A 17,776-nucleotide genomic window follows, 5' to 3' on the forward strand; every position below is an offset into this window, starting at 1 on the left:
CTTCACCGATGTTTTCCAAGTGCAGTGGGGCCTTCGAGGCAGCGCTCTTTCGCGTCGAATGACGGAGCTTTTGGTTGTGAAAAGAACACACAGGGCGACGGATGGATTAAGTAGGTAGGACTAGAGGGAACAAACTCCATTACCAAGGGGGCGGGGGGGTTATTTTCTTATATGTATATATTATGGAAGTGGTCTGCGGAAGAGTCACTCTCCGAACGAACATTCAAGGCAGGCTCCGCTTCGGATAGTCCAATGAATTGTAAGTCAACGTGCAGAAAGAAGATGCCATTGCACGAAGAAAGCTAACTTAGCCCTGGGTGAGGTAAAGGTTTGCAGACGTGAGTGAATGACATGAGGCTGAGGAAAAGCATGCTGGGAGAGAGCGAGAGAGAAGGGAGAGAAGGGAGGGATAGAGGGAAGAAAAACGCGGAGGAAAGGGAGAAAACGGCATCACATGTGGAAATGCAGATGATCTTACGAGGGGATATGAGATCGGCTCGTCGTTGGAACAGATGTGTGATGGAGTTACTGTAGGGGTGAGGTAGAATAGACTTACTACCTACACCGTCATGTTTCTATTTTCTTCAAGTTTTTTGTTTTTTGTTTTCGTTTTTTCGTCATTTTCCATCCCTCGATTGCTGCTTAATGTTCGTCGCACTCGTTACACATCAGATTTTTCAATCCTTACCTTGTCAGGTTGACTGAGCCAGCGCACTCGAGCTAAATCGTGAACGCCGAGGTTTCTGGCCGTGGGACGATAGAGCTGTGAGGATTTGGATTGTGGAAGCTAGGCCAGGTCAGCCACAGCGGTTGATGAGAGTTGAGAGACATCGTTGTTGAGTTTCGTGGAGGTGTGTTGAGTTCAAGATCTAGGGTAAATCGACGGAGGCGGTGTCGGAAGTCGGCTGCTGTGGATCAGGATGGGCAGGTCGGGGAGCTCTGAGGAGGGTTGCATTGGCTTTTGGATTCGGATGCTTGCGTCGGGGACCGCACGGTTGTGAGCTTTTGCGGAGAGGGTGTATGTCGAAGCGGAGCGAAGTTTTGAGCCTATAGGGGTAGTTGTATTTATCAGGGCGAGGTTGTGAGGTTTAAGCGTTCTTAATACGGCAAGATCTTGAGAGGAGGTGTCGGACAGTATGCATGAGTCTTCCGGGAGAATTAGACTACGGAGCTGGAAACGGGCACCGAACTGGTGCATTTTGGAGCAAGAAGATGCCGTTTATGGACTGTCCGTGGGCTGGGAAATGATTGGGAATGCAACTGATTTGCTTCCAGCGTGGGGGCACTGTCAGACTCCTTTGCAATGTCTAAACCAGTGAGGAAAGCCCTGCACCAATCACAGGATATCTTCCCTTGTGTGCCGATCAGCTGATGAATACGCGCTCCTCATTCGTTTTGTTAGAGAAGAGCTCTCGCGGGCATGCTCCCTCGCACCTGGAGGTGTCGAAAGATTGAAAATTCGGCAAGAAGAAAAGGTTGTCGGTACAATGTTTCCTTTGAAAAGCTCCGGCCCTCGGAGCACATTAGAAGAGATGTTGGATTTGTTTAGAACGAACGACACACAAGAGGAGGGTACATCTAAGGACAATGGAGAGGAGGCTAGGCCACCACCTCTCCCTGCGAGGCCAACATCACGGGCGCGATTGCCATCTTCTGTACGCGCAAGGAAGCAACAAGTTATAGCTGCAGTAAAGCTGGCCCCGGCAAGCAAAATACCTGTTGATGTGGCCAAGGAGAACCTTGCAACAGATTCTCTGGATGCTGATAAAGCGTTGCCTTTTGTAATAGACTGCCTGAATAGAGACGATGACCAGGTACCCAAACCTGAGAGCTTTCGGGAAAGAATTAGTGATCACCTTTCAGCCACCAAAGCCCATGCCGATCAGGCACCTCAAAATGGCCACACAGTTGTTGAATCAACTTTGAATACTCCAAACTGCACGAATAAATCGGACTTGGAAGAAAGTAAAGCTCCATGGACTTGCCCAGCTGTGGTCTCGGTTGGAAGGCCAGGGGGAAGCGAGGAAGAAGCTGAATTGGATTCTAGGAACCTTTCATTTGATTTCGGAGGGATGCCAAACGGATCTCTTGCTGACGAAGAGACTGAGTTGGGACGAACAGATTTATCTGCCCTTGTACCAGAGCAACCTGCATTGCCACCACATTCTCCTTCTTCACCAGCACCAAGCAGGAAATGGAAGGATGATGGAGTGTTACGGCTAAAGAAGGTACACGCCCAGTTTAGGCTCCTAAATTACGCTAAGGATCGATGCGAGGAACTTGTAGAGAGCAAAGTGCTGTTTCTTTATGAAATAAGCTTGGACATTACAACTAACATCATTAGTTATAAAACACCATGTGTTATTTTCTGAATTTGGAACTTGTATAAGTGCGCGTAATGTGGTGTCATCATATTTTCATTGTCGCATTCCTTACATAACATTGTAGCGATTGTAGCGGCCATCTCTACTCATATAAGGTTCGTTTCAGTCTCCGCATTGGTAGTTTTGGATCAGAATTAATGCGTTTATGTGTGATTTTCCTTGTGCAGAATTTGCGAATATGGTGCTTAACCTCGGATTGCATGTGGATTCCTGGTGTCATTATATCTGTCGAGGATACGGAGGCAGTTGTGCGAACCTCTGATCGACAAGTACGAGTATCTCCTGGATATTGTCTTCTCGTTTCTCTTCTACTGGGATGTTCTATGGCAAGACAAAGCAATCTGTTGTTGCAGATTTTGAGTTTCTTATGGAGTGGTTGCTGCAGGAGATTAGAGTGAGTGCAACAAAGTTGCTGCCTGCAAACCCTGCCTTTCTGGAGGGAGTAGATGACCTCATAAAATTAAGCTACCTCAACGAACCTTCTGTTCTCCATGACTTGGACTACCGATATTCGAAGGATCAGATTTATGTAAGTGCTAGCTTTTGACTACGGTGCTGATGGTGTCTTTTATTGGACCAAGTATGAAGATTTCTTGCAGCAACTTCTCTTGTGCTCAAGCAGAGGTTCTTTCACGTTACATCGCATTGATAATAAATGCTTTAGAAGTAAACTTATTGATAATGTTTTTCAGCACAATCTTTGCCAACTGCAATCTGATGTTGATCTTATTGCGGATCTTGTAGACAAAGGCCGGTCCTGTATTGATTGCAGTCAATCCATTCAAGAAGATTCCAATATATGGGGAGGACATCGTGCAAGCCTACCAGAAAGCAGCTCCTGCAAGCTCTCAGCCACATGTCTATATGGTAGCTGACAGTGCCTTTGGTGCGATGATGAAAGGTGCATAACATCTCACGATTTTCTTAACTTAAGGGTTGAAGTTTATTTTGGGTCACTTCATGCTTTAGTGTGTCTCACCCAAGATCGTATGGTCCTTGCGCTCATATTCAAACCATAAATATCTTATGAGACCTGGTTGTGTGGGTTTCCTGGCTAATCATTTTGGGGTTTATTTATTTATTTATTTATTTATTTTTTCTGTGCAGAGGGGATCAACCAGTCCATTATCATCAGGTAGTTTATGTCCCTTGATTCGGTGCTATATTAATTTTCAAACTACGAGTATCTTCTTTTGTTTTCAATCAGCGACCACGTTGTGCATTTATTTAGACAGTGTCCTCTTCGATAGCTATATGATGTACACGGTTTTCATATTACTGTGTACAGTGGTGAGAGTGGCGCAGGTAAGACAGAAACGGCAAAGATTGCTATGCAGTATTTGGCTGCTCTAGGAGGAGGTAGTGGAATAGAAGATGAAATTTTACAAACCAATCCCATTTTGGAAGCCTTCGGCAACGCAAAAACTTCAAGGAACGACAATTCAAGTCGCTTCGTAAGTAGTAGCATTCTGTAATCCGTACTGTGTGTAGTTTCTTAACCGAAGTGCCTCTATGATCATGAATATTATTGTGTAAGCATATTACAACTGCTATTCTTAATTACCTAGTCTTTTCTGAGTGTTGTACTTAGTTTTGGTTATGATGATTTAGGTGTTACATAAATTGCAAGAGTCTAGTATTAATAACGTTGTTTGAATTTCCAGGGGAAGCTAATCGACATACATTTCGGTGAAAGTGGCAAAATATGTGGAGCAAACATTCAGACTTGTAAGACTTCTCAATTTCTTTTTTAGTTCTCTCACGCCGAGCTTGTCCTAATGGTTGCTGAGCTGTTTCGATATTTATTGTGCTATATGAAGCTTCTAACCTTGGTTGTTTTGTTGCCATCCTGTTGAACTGGTACACTATCTCTGGCTATGAAGATTTGCTTGAGAAGGTAAGGCTTCTTTTTCTGTACGCTTATAATGAATTCAGAGTTGGATGCTGCTACTCTGTTGGGAAGTGTGTGTGTGTGTGTGTTCGTGGGTGGTACAGGGCTTCAAAACTTAGTGGTTTGGTATTCAGAGTATTACCAAATGAGGTCGTTCATCGTATCTTATCTTATATCTGTGGTTGCTTAGTTATTTATTGTTGTTTTATATGCAGTCGAGAGTTGTACAGCAAGCAGAAGGCGAAAGATCATATCACGTTTTTTATCAATTATGTGCTGGTGCTGATGAATCTTTACGAGGTATGTCGGCTTTCTCTATGTGTCTAGGTGTCTCTTTAGAGGAATTTTTTTGAGCCTCGTAGTGCATAGAATTACATTATTAAACCTTGCTTCTGTGATTTCTTCTACTGGCTGATTCTGAATTCCATCACTCTCTGTGATCCTAACATCCTTGATCTTCTGATCCTCTGTGAGTAGTTCGTCTGAGTTTGAGACCCGCCAAGGAGTATCGGTATTTAAACCAAAGTTCTTGTCTGTCTATCGACAATGTTGACGATGCCAAACAATTCCGACATTTGAGGGTGCGTGCATTCTATGGCTGAGCCTTGTGTGTTCTGAATAGCATCAGAAATTGACGTTGTTTTGTCCAATAATAGACTTGTTCTGCTATTAGTTGGTTAATCACTTTTTGTCTTATCCTCGAAATGACCAGATCAAGGTGTATTACTGGGTTACTGTTTGCAGAATGCTATGAGTGTGGTGCAAATTTGTGAGGAAGAGCAGGAGCAAGTTTTTGAGCTTCTTTCAGCCGTCTTGTGGCTTGGAAATATTACCTTTTGCGTTGTAGAACCAGACAATCATGTCGTGGTTAAAGATAAAGAAGGTTCTTCTACTTCTTACGTATTCTATATTTTATTTTTTATTCTCATTGTAACTCCGTGTTAACTTGCGCTAGTGCATTTCATCTATCTTCACATGTTATTAGCGGTTGTGTTTTCAAGGTCATTTTGAAGAAACCGGAGGATCTGTAATCATCGATATTTGATGAGTCGATGTTTTATGTCTGAGGTTATCAGAATCCATTTTAGTCGATGAGTTTCTAAGAAAGACTGGTCATTGTTACAGGTTCATGGATCGGCATGAGTAGCTACATAGGCTTTTCTTTTTATTGTTACTTAACAATTATTCAGCCGGATAGAGAATCCTCATTTACCATGTTCTTATAATGGTGGTCATCCTGCTGCTACTGCATCTTGTGGGTGGTTGGGTTTATACCGATCATATTTGTGGATATTGATGCCAATGATTTATCATTAGCTTACAAAATTCTACCGTTTGATGAATGTGAAAGCAGCGGTGGAAATGGCGGCAACCTTGCTGCATTGCGATGCTGGTAAGCTTGTAATAGCACTCACCACTCGGAGGATTCGTGCCGGGGGGGATATTATTGTACAGAGACTGACACTTTCTCAGGTATTTCTGTTTCTTTTGCACTTAAAGTCTCAAAATTCAGCTGAACCAATTTCAGATGAGGATGTGTTTAAGGGTTTGGCTGGAAACGTGTATTAGAGCGAGACTGTCCATGCTAGTTCAATAGAGCTGAGATTACCTACAAGTGCAGGAAGGTAATGTCTATTTGGAGATACGTCATTCTTACACAGGTTTTTGTTGCAGGCAACCGACTCAAGAGATGCGCTTGCTAAAGCCATTTATTCCTACTTGTTTGATTGGCTGGTTCAACGTGTCAACAAGTCTTTGGAAGTTGGCAAAACACTGACTGGAAGATCAATCAGCATTCTAGATATTTATGGATTTGAATCTTTCCAGGTAGTTCATCTTCACTGTTTCTGATGTATGCACTATTTTGATCAATTGTTTTTGGCATTGATGCTTTTATTGTTGGGACCATAGTCTCCTACCGTTCGCTGGGTTGGAAACCTGTTGAATCGTTTCGTTTTGCAAATCTACGTTCGGTGCAGTATAGTATTGTAGTTTGTAAGCTAACGCGTCTCGATTCTTATCTCGGACTTTGCAGAGAAATAGTTTCGAGCAACTTTGTATAAACTATGCAAATGAGAGGCTGCAGCAACATTTCAACCGTCACCTTTTTAAGCTTGAGCAAGAAGTATGTGTTATGAAAGCTTAGATACAGTGATAGATATAGCTATCTTTTCCTTAAATTAATGTTATACTGGAATTGAACCCAGATTAGCTCCTTGCTGTTTCCTTCCGTTTTTGTGGCATTCATTCTACACCAGCTTGCAAAATACTTATTCTGTTCGGGTTGCTTTGATGATCATGCAGGAATATACTTCCGAAGATATTGATTGGACCAGAATAGAATTTGAAGACAATCAAGAATGTCTTGATCTGATCGAGAAGGTAAATTTCATCTTTGATTATTCCTGAAGATGGAGTTCCATTCGACGGATTGTATGGTTTTTCAGTGAAGAGACTCGTCACTAAATATTTACCTTGATTTGTAGGATTACTGTCTTTAATTCGTTTTACATGCTGTGCACGACTCTCTGGGTTTCTAGAGGCTATCCTTTGATTTTAAGCATCTGAGCTGAATCTTTATATTTCGGGGTACATGACTTTGCAGAGGCCTGTAGGATTACTGTCTTTACTTGATGAGGAGTGTATGTTTCCAAGAGCAACTGATGTTACGCTTGCAAATAAGTTGAAGGACCATCTGAAAAGGAATGCTTCTTTTAAAGGAGAGCGGGACAAGAAGTTCCGTATTTACCATTATGCTGGAGAGGTAGACAACTTTTTGTTATTTAGAATTCTTTCGCAGTCTTGGCATTTTTCGTGTAGGACGTAGGTTGACAGTGATTGCAAGCCTAGTGTTGGGTGCTTAGAGTTGATGCTGGTATGCTACCTTTGCGGGTTCACTTCAGTGGATTTTCTTGAACGTTGTAATGTTGTGGTACATTTCCAGGTGCTCTATGAAACAGATGGGTTTCTTGAGAAGAACAGAGACTTATTACATGCAGATCTTGTGGAGGTTTTGAGGTCTTGTGATTGTACAATGACGCGTCAATTTTTAGCTGGCCAAGGTTCTCAAAGATCTAATGGCTCAGAATATCAAAAGCAAAGTGTTGCAGCCAAGTTCAAGGTTTGCAGCCTCTCTCATCGCAGCACATGTCATAATTTTACAGTTTTGTGCGTTATGATGTGTTTTTTGTGATAGGCAAATGTACCATGTTTTTTACCACCATCTGTTGTGACCGCAGGGCCAATTGAACAAGCTCATGCAAAGGTTGGAGGCAACCGAACCTCATTTTATACGCTGCATCAAACCAAATACCCAGCAGCTTCCAAATGTCATCGATCAGAAACTGGTCCTGCAACAGCTTCGGTGTTGTGGAGTCCTGGAGGTGGTCCGCATCTCTCGCTCTGGCTACCCAACTCGACATACACATAATGATTTTGCGAACAGGTTAGTACTATCTCAAAGCGTGAACCTTGTGATGCCTTCACGTTTGAGATGTTGTTTTGTATGCTGGTTAACATTATCTTAATATTTCCTTCGTAGGACAGTTCACAGATGTGTACCACCGAGTCATCCGATCTGCTAAGGTCTGCTTTGTTTCTAGTCTTTAATTTAGTAAACTCAACATGTGCATCTGCATTGTCGAAAATGGGTAGCAAAAAGAAATCAGCATTAATTTTTGTCCTCTGCAGATATGCCTTCCTTCTCCCCAGAGACGTCTCTGAACAAGAGGACGTGTTGAGCGTATGTGTGGCTATTCTTGAGCATTTTAAGAAGTACTTCACTTCAGAAATGTATCAAGTTGGTATCTCTAAACTGTTTTTCCGCGCTGGACAGGTACTTCCCATAAGTGATGTTACTTCAAGTTTTGCATCAGAAAAACTAACAATGCTGTTCAGTTCGCCTGCTGGGTGGCTTCTAGATGCTCATACAATATGCAACTTACCTTGTATGTTAGAGCTGTTAACATACTGCAGATGCGCAGTTGTTTTGGATGCTTATTTGTCGCATCTTTCTGTTCGACTATGAATCCTATTTGTAACTTTGTGTACTGCAGATTGGAATGCTGGAGGATGTTAGGGTAAGAACTCTTCACAGTATTGATCGAGCCCAAGCAGTGTACAAGGGGTACAAGGTTCGACGTGCGTACAAAAAGACGCGCAAGACGATAATTTTCTTACAATGCTGTGAGTGTTTTCTACTGTTCAGATGTTCAGTCACGAAAGTGCGCTGGTCTCCATATCCTAGGATGAGCTGTTATTCCTTCACAAGATGATTTTTAATGTGTATTTCATTATAATCTTTCTTATTAATGATCTTGATGCAGATATGAGTTTAGATCCATTCAGATTGTTGAAATAGTAAACTCGCTGTTGAGCACAGCTTAATTCCAAATGATTTAAACGTGTTGTCTAAGGACTGTTTATCCGTGTGTAGTGGTTAGATCCGCTATAGCAAGGAGACGTTTTGAGAAAATAAAACAGACACACAGAGCAGCCCGAATTATTCAAAAGCAAGTCCGTAGGTGGAGTGCACGTCGTGCATATCAAGCTAAGAAGAAGAATGTCATCATGGTCCAATCAGGTACTACTCGATTAATAAATAATTCTCAAGTTCCAAAATACTGTAATTGTCTTGCTGCCTCGGAATTGCTGCGGAAATTTTGTTTATATCTATATCTATGTATATGTATCGATAGATCCTGTTTAGTTTATTTCTTGTCTTATGATATCGTTTTGGACGTCGCAGTCGCGCGGATGTGGTTGGCCAAAAGAGAGTTTTACGCCCTCCAGAGAGAAGGCGAGGAGAAGAGGGTTGCGGAAGCTAGACTGGCTGCGGAGAAGAAAGCAGCAGAAGAGAAGTTGGCCGAGGAGAAGAGAGTGGCTGAGGCAAAGTTGGTAGAGGAGGCAGAGGAGAAGATAGCAGCCGATGCAAAGGTGGCTTTCGAGACTGTCTTGTCAGAAGAGGCTAGGTTGACGCGACAAGCGGATGGGACCGTCTCAGCTGATGAAGAGCAAGAAAGTATCAAGGAAATTTACGAAATGGCTACGACGAAACGTTTTGAATCTGAGGTACATCTATTCCGTTTTCTGTTTATTCAACTCTCTGATCACCTGTGCATTTCTAGAATGTGGAATTCGTTCGGGGTTACTTGATTTTCAGATTTTGAGTGCCTGTACGAGCGCAGGAACAGAACGAAGCAACCATTAGGGTAAGGCCTTCGTACGTTTTAGAGCTGCAGCAAAGAGCGGTGATTGCGGAGAAAGCATTACGAGAGAAAGAGGAAGAAATCGTTCTACAGCGTCAGAAGATCCAGCATTATGAGAAACAGTGGGCGGAGTATGAAGCCAAAATTTCATCTATGGAGGAGAAGTGGCAGAAGCAGATGTCTACATTGCACCTAAGTTTAGCAGCTGCAAAAAAGAGCATTGCCACTGAAGAAAGTGCCACATTGCACCTAAATTTACCAGCTGCAAAAAAGAGCATTGCCACCGAAGAGAGTGCCACATTGCAGACTTCTCCTGAAGATGATTCTGGGGACCTGAAGACTACAGGTGGGAAATTGAGCCGTGGCACCCGGCCTCTGCTTCCCACCGAGGAAGAAAAGTTCCACAAAGATACCCAAGAACTGGATGAGGAATCGGCGAAGGTTACTATGGATTCAGAGCAGAATTCTAACAAATTCTTGCATGCAGGGTCTGAGCTTGGGTCAAGCCAGGGTGAGGTTGCGGCTGGGCATTCCTATGTCGTGCAACTTGACCGAGAATTTGACCATCGGAAACAGGTGTTTACCGACGACATTGACTTCCTTGTAGAAGTGAAGTCTGGTCAGACTCAGGCGCATTTGAACCCCGAAGACGAGCTCCGGAAGCTGAAAACTAGGTTTGATGGGTGGAAAAGAGACTTCAAGGTGAGGCTCCGAGAGACGAAGGTGGTACTGAACAAACTTAGCCACACAGATTCGACTGACAGGTGGATACGAGGGAAGAAATGGCACTGGGGTAAACTGGGGAAACAAGTCGCACCCCCTTGACCCAATTCTGCAGCCCCTCACATTTCATCTATTTTTTTCTGCTTTGAATTTTTCCTAAGAAGGCCGGGCATCCTACCGCTTGGTTCATTTTTTTGGCGTTTTGAGCGCCATTCTGCAGCGAAGATAGTTCCAGTGCTGCAAGCTTTCATTTTCAGTAATCTTTGTGTCAATCGAACTACACTTGTGTTGGCTGGAAAGCTTTAACTTATACCCTAACCCTAACGCTTGGAGGGGACAAACATGGTCTCAAGCTGCCCGCTAGGAGTAGCATGTCTTTTTAAACTTATCAGGGAGAAACGTAGTGATGTTGGGGTTTCGAGGGTGCGAAGGATATCCTCCACAGCAGACATTCATGTGCTCCCTCGATTGTTGATTAAATGTACTAACATGTAATTATATATATTTGTCTGGATCCGCAGCTCGCTTGTGCTATTCATATTCTGAAGCTGGCTTGACCACGGATTGCCTAGGCATTATTAGTTATTTCTAATGAAAGAGTCATACACTGACTCAGATTTCCAGAATTGTCTACTATCGTGCACCTATTTACTTTCAGCGCAACCTTGACTTGTAATTCCATGTCTGCAGTCTATGTTCATATTCGTTAAGTGATGTGTTCAATGTCTACTTTGTTAGATTACTACTCGCTATTCCGCAATAAATTACTCTCCGATAACACTACTCCTTCCATCTCGTCACATGGAAATGAATAGTCACATCTACCACCGAATTTGTCGTGGGAATTTGGGCGAATCTGGGAAATGAATCCGTCTACGCAGTCATGGAATTGTTTGAATGAAGAAGAAAGTAGGACCCAAGATGGCTCTCATGAAACCCACTCGCTTCTACCCAAGACTAGCCGGTAGCATTCATCCACTGCTTACGTCCATCGACGGAATGTACCAGCCCTCACCGAAGCCCAGGACGTCGAGACCCCCAGAACGCAAATAATCTATCACATTGCTTCACGTAGTTGCAGAATTCGTGCACTTCGATGCAGCGCTGCAGAAGTTGACAGATGGGATTGAGGGCACAACCGCCAGTTCTTAGGCACCTTGCTTCATGTATATCTCTGTTCTGCTTCGCATCCGATTTAGCTACCCTTGATGTCTGGACGTGGCGATTTAAGATCGGCGTAGTTATTTTGTTCTTGCTTGGCAAATGTGTGCTCTATAGATGCTTCAGATAGTTTGAAGTTGTTTTTGCGCACTCGGGCGCATGATTCGTAAGGATTTGCGGTTTGCGTGAGTAATTTTATCTTGTTCACATTTATATATATATATATATATATATATATATATATATTGCATCGGATTATTTGTGGTGGTTGTCTATTGCAGTGAACTTATTCTGGATTTTTTTTGCGTAGTACCGGCCAACTGATTTCCTCTGTAGCTAGCCTTGTCGTGGAAGAACCCCGCACTTCTCATGCAGTCTGGGCGAGAATTTTGGTGAACTTATAATTAATCCGCCACTTCGTTGTCTGTCGGGGTGCTGTAGATGGTTTCGCTCTTTGTTAAAATTCGTAGTTGCTCCGGAATAAATGTCGATTTCGAACTGCATTGAAAGAAACCCGTGGAGTTCGGCTGTTTCCAGGCAGATAATACGAGTTCGGATATCACATTGCTTATCTAAATCTGTAGTTCGACGACACCGTCTCGCTACTCACTTGATAGAATAGGGTTCTGCCGTTGCTAGAAAGAAGACGGTGCGTCGAATACCCAACGTCATATTCTGGATTTTCAAACTTGCAAGTTTACAGCTGCCACTTAAGCAGCGGTTTCCTTGCCGCGCGTTCTGTAGATTGCAGCCGTCTAATTGACGATTTGCAGATATACCCTGGATTTTTGATGCAGAGCATTGTGATTATGTGTTGGTGATGACTCTGAGGCTTACGATGGTTTTTTCGGACTGCAGGGCTTCGCAATGGGCAGGTCAGGTGTCAAAAGCCTGCAGGTCATGTCCAATTTTGTGGCGTTGCCGGGATATCGACTCATGAAGCTGCAGCTGAATCTACAGAAAACAAGGGGCTCCTCGTAAGATAACTGCCTTCGAATAGTTAATAGTAGAGTGTCAACTTCTGGACACACATGGTTTGTAGAACACCATAAACATATCAATACGAGCTCTTACAGTTTACGACATGGATTGCTTGAGAATCCAGTCAGGGTTAACTGTGCCTGCGATAATTAGAATATTACATACTCGTGCCTTTGGTGGCATTTGCTGCTTCTTACCACGCTCTGAATGTTAGCTAATGCTAGAGTTCAAATGCGTCTCGTAGCTCTAGTTGGTTTTTTCTTTTTTCTTTTTTCTTGAGTGCTGATGACAATCTTGTGGGTCACTGCATTAATAAGTTTCTTCTTTTCAGGTTCGGGACTACATTCATTCTGCCTTATATGAACCCCACAAGGGGTACTTTGCTGCTAAATCTAATGCAGTTGGCGCCATAGCAGAGCCAATCAGGTTCGATCGCATCCCAGGCAAGTTCGATACTCCACTTTCTTTTTAGGATATCTTGTATTTATCTTTATGCAGCATGCTTTGTGATTTAACTCCAATTTTACAGTTCTTCCGCCCCTGACTGTGATGGAGGTGCATTGTTTAGCTGGATTGTGATAGAGGATTTTAACTGGACATGTTGCAGGACGGGCTGCTTACAACGAGTATTTGAGTAAGTTGTACAAGCAGCATGACATAGCATGGTTTACACCAGTGGAAGTTTTCCAGGCGAGTGTCATTCATTTTACGTCCGAGTAGGTGTCAAGAATCTTTTGCAGTAACGAAGTTATTTTGGCAGCTTGAAATCCTTGACTGATTCGCCGTTGATATTCTGTTTGCAGCCATGGTATGGTTATGCGGTTGCTGAGTATATTCTGCGTACTATGGATCCCTCAGCTCCGCTCAAGGTATGAGATCCCTGAAAACAATATTTGTACTAGGTACCTTGCTGCCTTCATGTAGCTATACATTTTAACAGGGTTAAATAAGAACCAGTTTGCTGAAGTTGCTGTTAACTTTTAGACTCGTTTTATTTGTTATCATGGTCAACTTGACTTGCAGATATATGAAGTTGGGGGAGGGACTGGAACCTGTGCGAACAACATACTCACTTATTTCAAACTTAGGGCGCCTAATGTCTACAAAAGTATGACCTACACGTGAGTGACCTCAACTCTTAACTTCAGTTAACGTTCGAATTTCAGATACCTGTTGTTAATCTCGTAGATATTGACATATGAATTCGAGGTATGTGTAATTATGGTATGTGTCCTGGATGAAGCCGCGATTCAAGTTTTCGGAATCGAATACATATGTGATGAATTGGGTATGTCTTGGTCCTGTTGTGTGAAATTATTCAAAGAATATCCTTATCTTCATCATGGCAGATCAGTGGAGATTAGTGCTGCATTAGCCAAAAAGCAGAAAGCCCGAGTGGAAACCGTAATAAGCCACAGAGGTCATTTCATGGTTAATTGCGGAAGTGCCAGTGATGCACGGACCTGGGGTATGTTTCTGTCTTGTATGTTCATCAGTGAGAACAGGACGCAACTGCATCTCATGTTTTATAAAACTAGTCAGGATTCAGGAATCTACAGTGGTCAATTGCCAGTATTATGTCTAGGTGTTCATGCTGGCTTCTCTGTATGCTAGCCTTAGTATCTTCACGACTGCTACGTTTTTGCCATGATTTTTTCAGTATCTTTTTTGCACCACCTTTTCTGTTAATTCTGTAGTTTGATTCTGGGCAACCTGTTAACGCCTTGAATATTCTGAAACACTGTGTTGGGAGTTGGTGAAGTGCAGGGACGGTGAATGCTAGTCCTTGTTATATAATAATGTTCGAGGTGCTTCTCCATCCCATCTAATGTCTGTAGCAACCCAAATTCCCTTATATTATATTAGATATTCGAGATGTCCCTGCATTAGTCTCCATGGTATCATCCCGAAATGTTAACATGATCTAACTTTACTTTCTTAATACATGACTGTTCGAGCTTCGAGTCTTAGATTTAGCCAGAAAGAGTCACTTATTATGATGTGAGGTGTTGAGTTATTGGCTGCCATTACAGCAGCGACCATTTATTCCCTATTTTGAAATTGTTGCTTAATATCATGATCAGGTTACGTTCTAGGAACTCAGCCTTACTATGGTTTTGTGGGATGAGTCTCCATTTGAATCTTATTATTTGAACTTGGACCTTGCAGGTGTTGGACAACCTCCCTCACGACCTGGTTTACAGGGAGACACCCAAGTCCCCTTGGTTAGAAACATGGGTTGTACAGGACCAGACTAGGTGTGTATGTGCGATTCTGCTGGGCACCAGTAGTATCTGTTGTTCGATGTGATTGTTGAAGTCATGCGCTAGAAATCTGTCTAACAATAATAATGTTGATTTGCAGCAAAAATTATGTAGAGGAGCGGCGGCCTCTTCAAGATCCTCTTATCAAACGATGCCTTGATGTGACAACTGCAGTTTCTGGAACCTCATCTCTAGTGGCATCTGCAAAATCTTCATTATCCAGATTGCTTCATTTGGCTGAGCTCTCATGGATACCCACTGGATGCCTGGTACTAACTGGTTCCTCATCACAGATGATTCTTTCTTGGATACTCGCAGTTATACTGTAAATTGGCTAGCTTTTTACACTAAGAGAAAAGTCTCAGATGATTTTTTGATTTAAGGGGGTACTGGCTTTGTTGATTAAATTGCGAATGCTGAATTACATTTTAATCTAGGCTTTCCTTTTTCTGTTGATACGCGCACACTGAAACATTACTTAGGTTTTTTTCTGGTTATGTACCAGCTGTGTAGGAGCTGCGTAGCAAATATATATTTTATTGCTAACGGCTGCCTTTTATCCCACAGCAATTACTAGAAACTCTTCACAGGATGCGCCCCAACATGGCTCTCATAACTTCCGATTTTAGCAGTCTGCCTGACGTCACTATCTCTGGAGCACGTGCACCTATTGTGGCCAGCAAGGTATTTTCTTATGCCTTATTTTATATTACCTTTCCAGCAAACCATGGTGATGACTGAGTATACGAAGTCAAAAATTCAACTTCAGGCTGATGGAAAATAAAGAACGCGGGTTCTATGTCATATTGATACTAAAAGGCGATAAGTTGGTGTGTTTCCTGATGTGGAATGCATCTTCCTTCTTTTGTAGGAAAATGGAGAGACCAAGGACCATTCTACTTACCTGGAGGCTATGGTATATCCTTCTCTTATCGCTTTGTTCCTCTTACGGACAATCTAAGGATTTTTGGAACTAGAATCTATAAAATTTACTTTCTTGTACATCACATAATGACAAGCTTAACTTAATCATGATGTGGGCCTGTCCTGGAACCTTTTTTTCAGTTTCATCACGTTGGATATGAGATGAATCAAAGTGGATTAAGGAAATAACTAATGGTTGTGTATTATTAGGGAAACGCCGACATTTTTTTTCCAACAGATTTTCAACTGTTGGAACGCTTGGATCATTATTCTGCAACTTTGTTCGCGAAGACGGAAACGAGCGAACGCATTTCAACGGTGGTAAGCACTTACTGGACGAGGAGCTCAGGGCATCACATTTTAAACCTCCTACATTATTTCTACCTGTTTCTTAAAGTTGATTTTTAAGGTGGTAGTTGTTTGGTGGAATGGTTGGCAGGTCACGTCTGCTGAGTTCATGGAGCAGTGCGCTCAAGTGGACAAGACCAAAACATTGGATGGGTTCAACCCTCTTTTGGAAGACTATAGCAACACCAAGTTCTACATAAACCTACCAACCTTCTAGAACTTCACTAGATGACCGGCTTCCCGCGTAATAGATGTGCTGTTTGTGTCCGCGTGGTATTGTAAGCACCTGAAGTTTAGTAGTAACATCTCTTCCTGGTAACGCATGCTAAATAGAAGCTTATTCATGGATGTGGACTCTTGAAGCATTCATGTTAAACACACATGGGGATTCGAATGTTCAGAGACGAGTGTAGAGGTTATTTCCACCGTAAAAAAAGTTATGGGTCACCAATTAATGAACAAGAAAATAGATTATATTTTCATGATGTCCCTCATGGCTCTATCGATTCTGCTCAAACTGCAGAACGAATACGTATTGTTTTGTGCAACACGGATTACAATATTTTGTCAAAAGTTCCATTTTCAGTTCTGATGTAAATGTCGGTTCATCCAAGATCTTAGGAACTGCCGATCCTCGAAGAATCTAATGATAGTGAAGTACTGAGTTTTGGCAGTTCTACCTGGTTCGTATACCAATCCATTTGGAAGGACTCCAGCTCTGAGCAGATCTTCGAACTTGGAGGCGCTGCGAGTCTTTCTCGCACTCCTTCGTTAGAACGACTGTAATGAAGTGGACTGGAGTAAAGATTGACTTGCTTTTTGTTTAGTAGTGCGCTTTGTAGTGCAAGTGTGGCTTTGTTCCTTAAATTTTCATTAAAACTGTTTAATACCGGAAAGCAATATACTTCAGTGTGAGCAATATTGGTACAAAGCAGGTAGGGGGTTTTTCTTCATGCACGTCTACCTATCTAAGTGATACATCTAATTGATGATAGACCATGGAAGTTTAACAAAGTGTATGTAAAATGTAAAAAAACATAAAAATAAAAATAAAAATGTATTGGATGTAAAAGTCCAATATACTTTATGTTGGATGGAATATTATGTAAGGCTGTAGAATATGTGTAGTCATCTACATTTAAATGCTTTTAAAGTGGTACTCACAATAGAAATATTTGGAAAAATGGATAAAATTAAAAATTCAATAGAGTCAATCCTTGATGTATGGTTGGAGAGAAATCACCCCCAAATGAAGCACTAAGGAGGATAATTATTAGAAATTGATGTTCATTTTATTAAAAATTTATGTTCATTTAATTAAAAAAAATTGACAAGTCCAAATTATTTTTGCATGCTTGTTAATATAATTTGGAAAAATAGTCTAGAGGAAGGTGAAGAGAGAAAAGTAATTCAATAGAAAATAAAGGAGAAGAATGGAGGATTCAATAAGTCAAAACAACATATACAAAATTTAATAACTAGTAAATTAAGATGCATGCTCCTTGTACTATTCTACCTACATACCTTATAGATATTTTAGAATAATTTGACTTGTTGCTCTAGAATAATCTACTATTAATATTTGTTGAAGATCAACAAACCTAGGATTGGTTACCACCATTTAGAGTTTAACCTTAGTATGTTGCTAATGGTCAAAAGATAATACATGTTTAATACAAGTTATTATGGTAGTAGCTAGGTTAAGAGGAATATAGGATTTAGTTGGATGAAAGAAAGTAGGATGAAGATGATTATAAATGAAGTTTATTTACATGAGATATAATCCCTCTTCCATAAGTAATGGGTATTGAAAGTGAGATTCATCTTACTCTATACTTTTCTTTGTGTATAACTTTAGTAATGCTAAGTGTTGATACTTCCTACTTATCTTTT

General features: G+C 41.7%; 2 protein-coding genes across 3 annotated transcripts; both read left to right on the top strand.

Annotated features, from left to right (window-relative positions):
- The first annotated feature begins 762 nt into the window (after nucleotides 1-762).
- Nucleotides 763-10,831, top strand: LOC112286549 (myosin-1). 2 transcript variants are annotated; one of them, XM_024528511.3, is made up of 23 exons: nucleotides 763-2,228; nucleotides 2,552-2,653; nucleotides 2,770-2,913; nucleotides 3,129-3,285; nucleotides 3,492-3,519; nucleotides 3,673-3,838; nucleotides 4,049-4,112; nucleotides 4,268-4,281; nucleotides 4,491-4,575; nucleotides 4,753-4,856; nucleotides 5,020-5,158; nucleotides 5,630-5,748; nucleotides 5,950-6,102; nucleotides 6,311-6,400; nucleotides 6,580-6,657; nucleotides 6,881-7,039; nucleotides 7,220-7,396; nucleotides 7,515-7,720; nucleotides 7,966-8,110; nucleotides 8,331-8,460; nucleotides 8,711-8,857; nucleotides 9,023-9,345; nucleotides 9,462-10,831. In XM_024528511.3, exons 1-23 carry the CDS (start codon nucleotides 1,488-1,490, stop codon nucleotides 10,305-10,307), a joined length of 4,317 nt encoding a protein of 1,438 aa, XP_024384279.1. In that variant the 5' UTR covers nucleotides 763-1,487; the 3' UTR covers nucleotides 10,308-10,831. The 2 variants fall into 2 exon arrangements, with proteins under 2 accessions (XP_024384279.1, XP_024384280.1); XM_024528512.3 differs by having other exon boundaries at nucleotides 9,468-10,831.
- Nucleotides 10,832-11,153: 322 nt separating this feature from the next.
- On the top strand, nucleotides 11,154-16,456 carry LOC112286550 (uncharacterized). Its single transcript, XM_024528513.3, has 14 exons — nucleotides 11,154-11,371; nucleotides 12,225-12,343; nucleotides 12,679-12,790; nucleotides 12,955-13,037; nucleotides 13,151-13,216; nucleotides 13,371-13,468; nucleotides 13,697-13,815; nucleotides 14,115-14,155; nucleotides 14,517-14,605; nucleotides 14,712-14,880; nucleotides 15,179-15,295; nucleotides 15,483-15,527; nucleotides 15,746-15,856; nucleotides 15,975-16,456. Exons 1-14 carry the CDS (start codon nucleotides 11,326-11,328, stop codon nucleotides 16,098-16,100), a joined length of 1,341 nt encoding a protein of 446 aa, XP_024384281.1. The 5' UTR covers nucleotides 11,154-11,325; the 3' UTR covers nucleotides 16,101-16,456.
- The last annotated feature ends 1,320 nt before the right edge of the window (nucleotides 16,457-17,776 follow it).

This window comes from Physcomitrium patens, chromosome 9 (genome assembly GCF_059467195.1).
Source record: "Physcomitrium patens ecotype Gransden chromosome 9, ASM5946719v1, whole genome shotgun sequence".
Lineage (NCBI taxonomy): Eukaryota > Viridiplantae > Streptophyta > Bryopsida > Funariales > Funariaceae > Physcomitrium > Physcomitrium patens.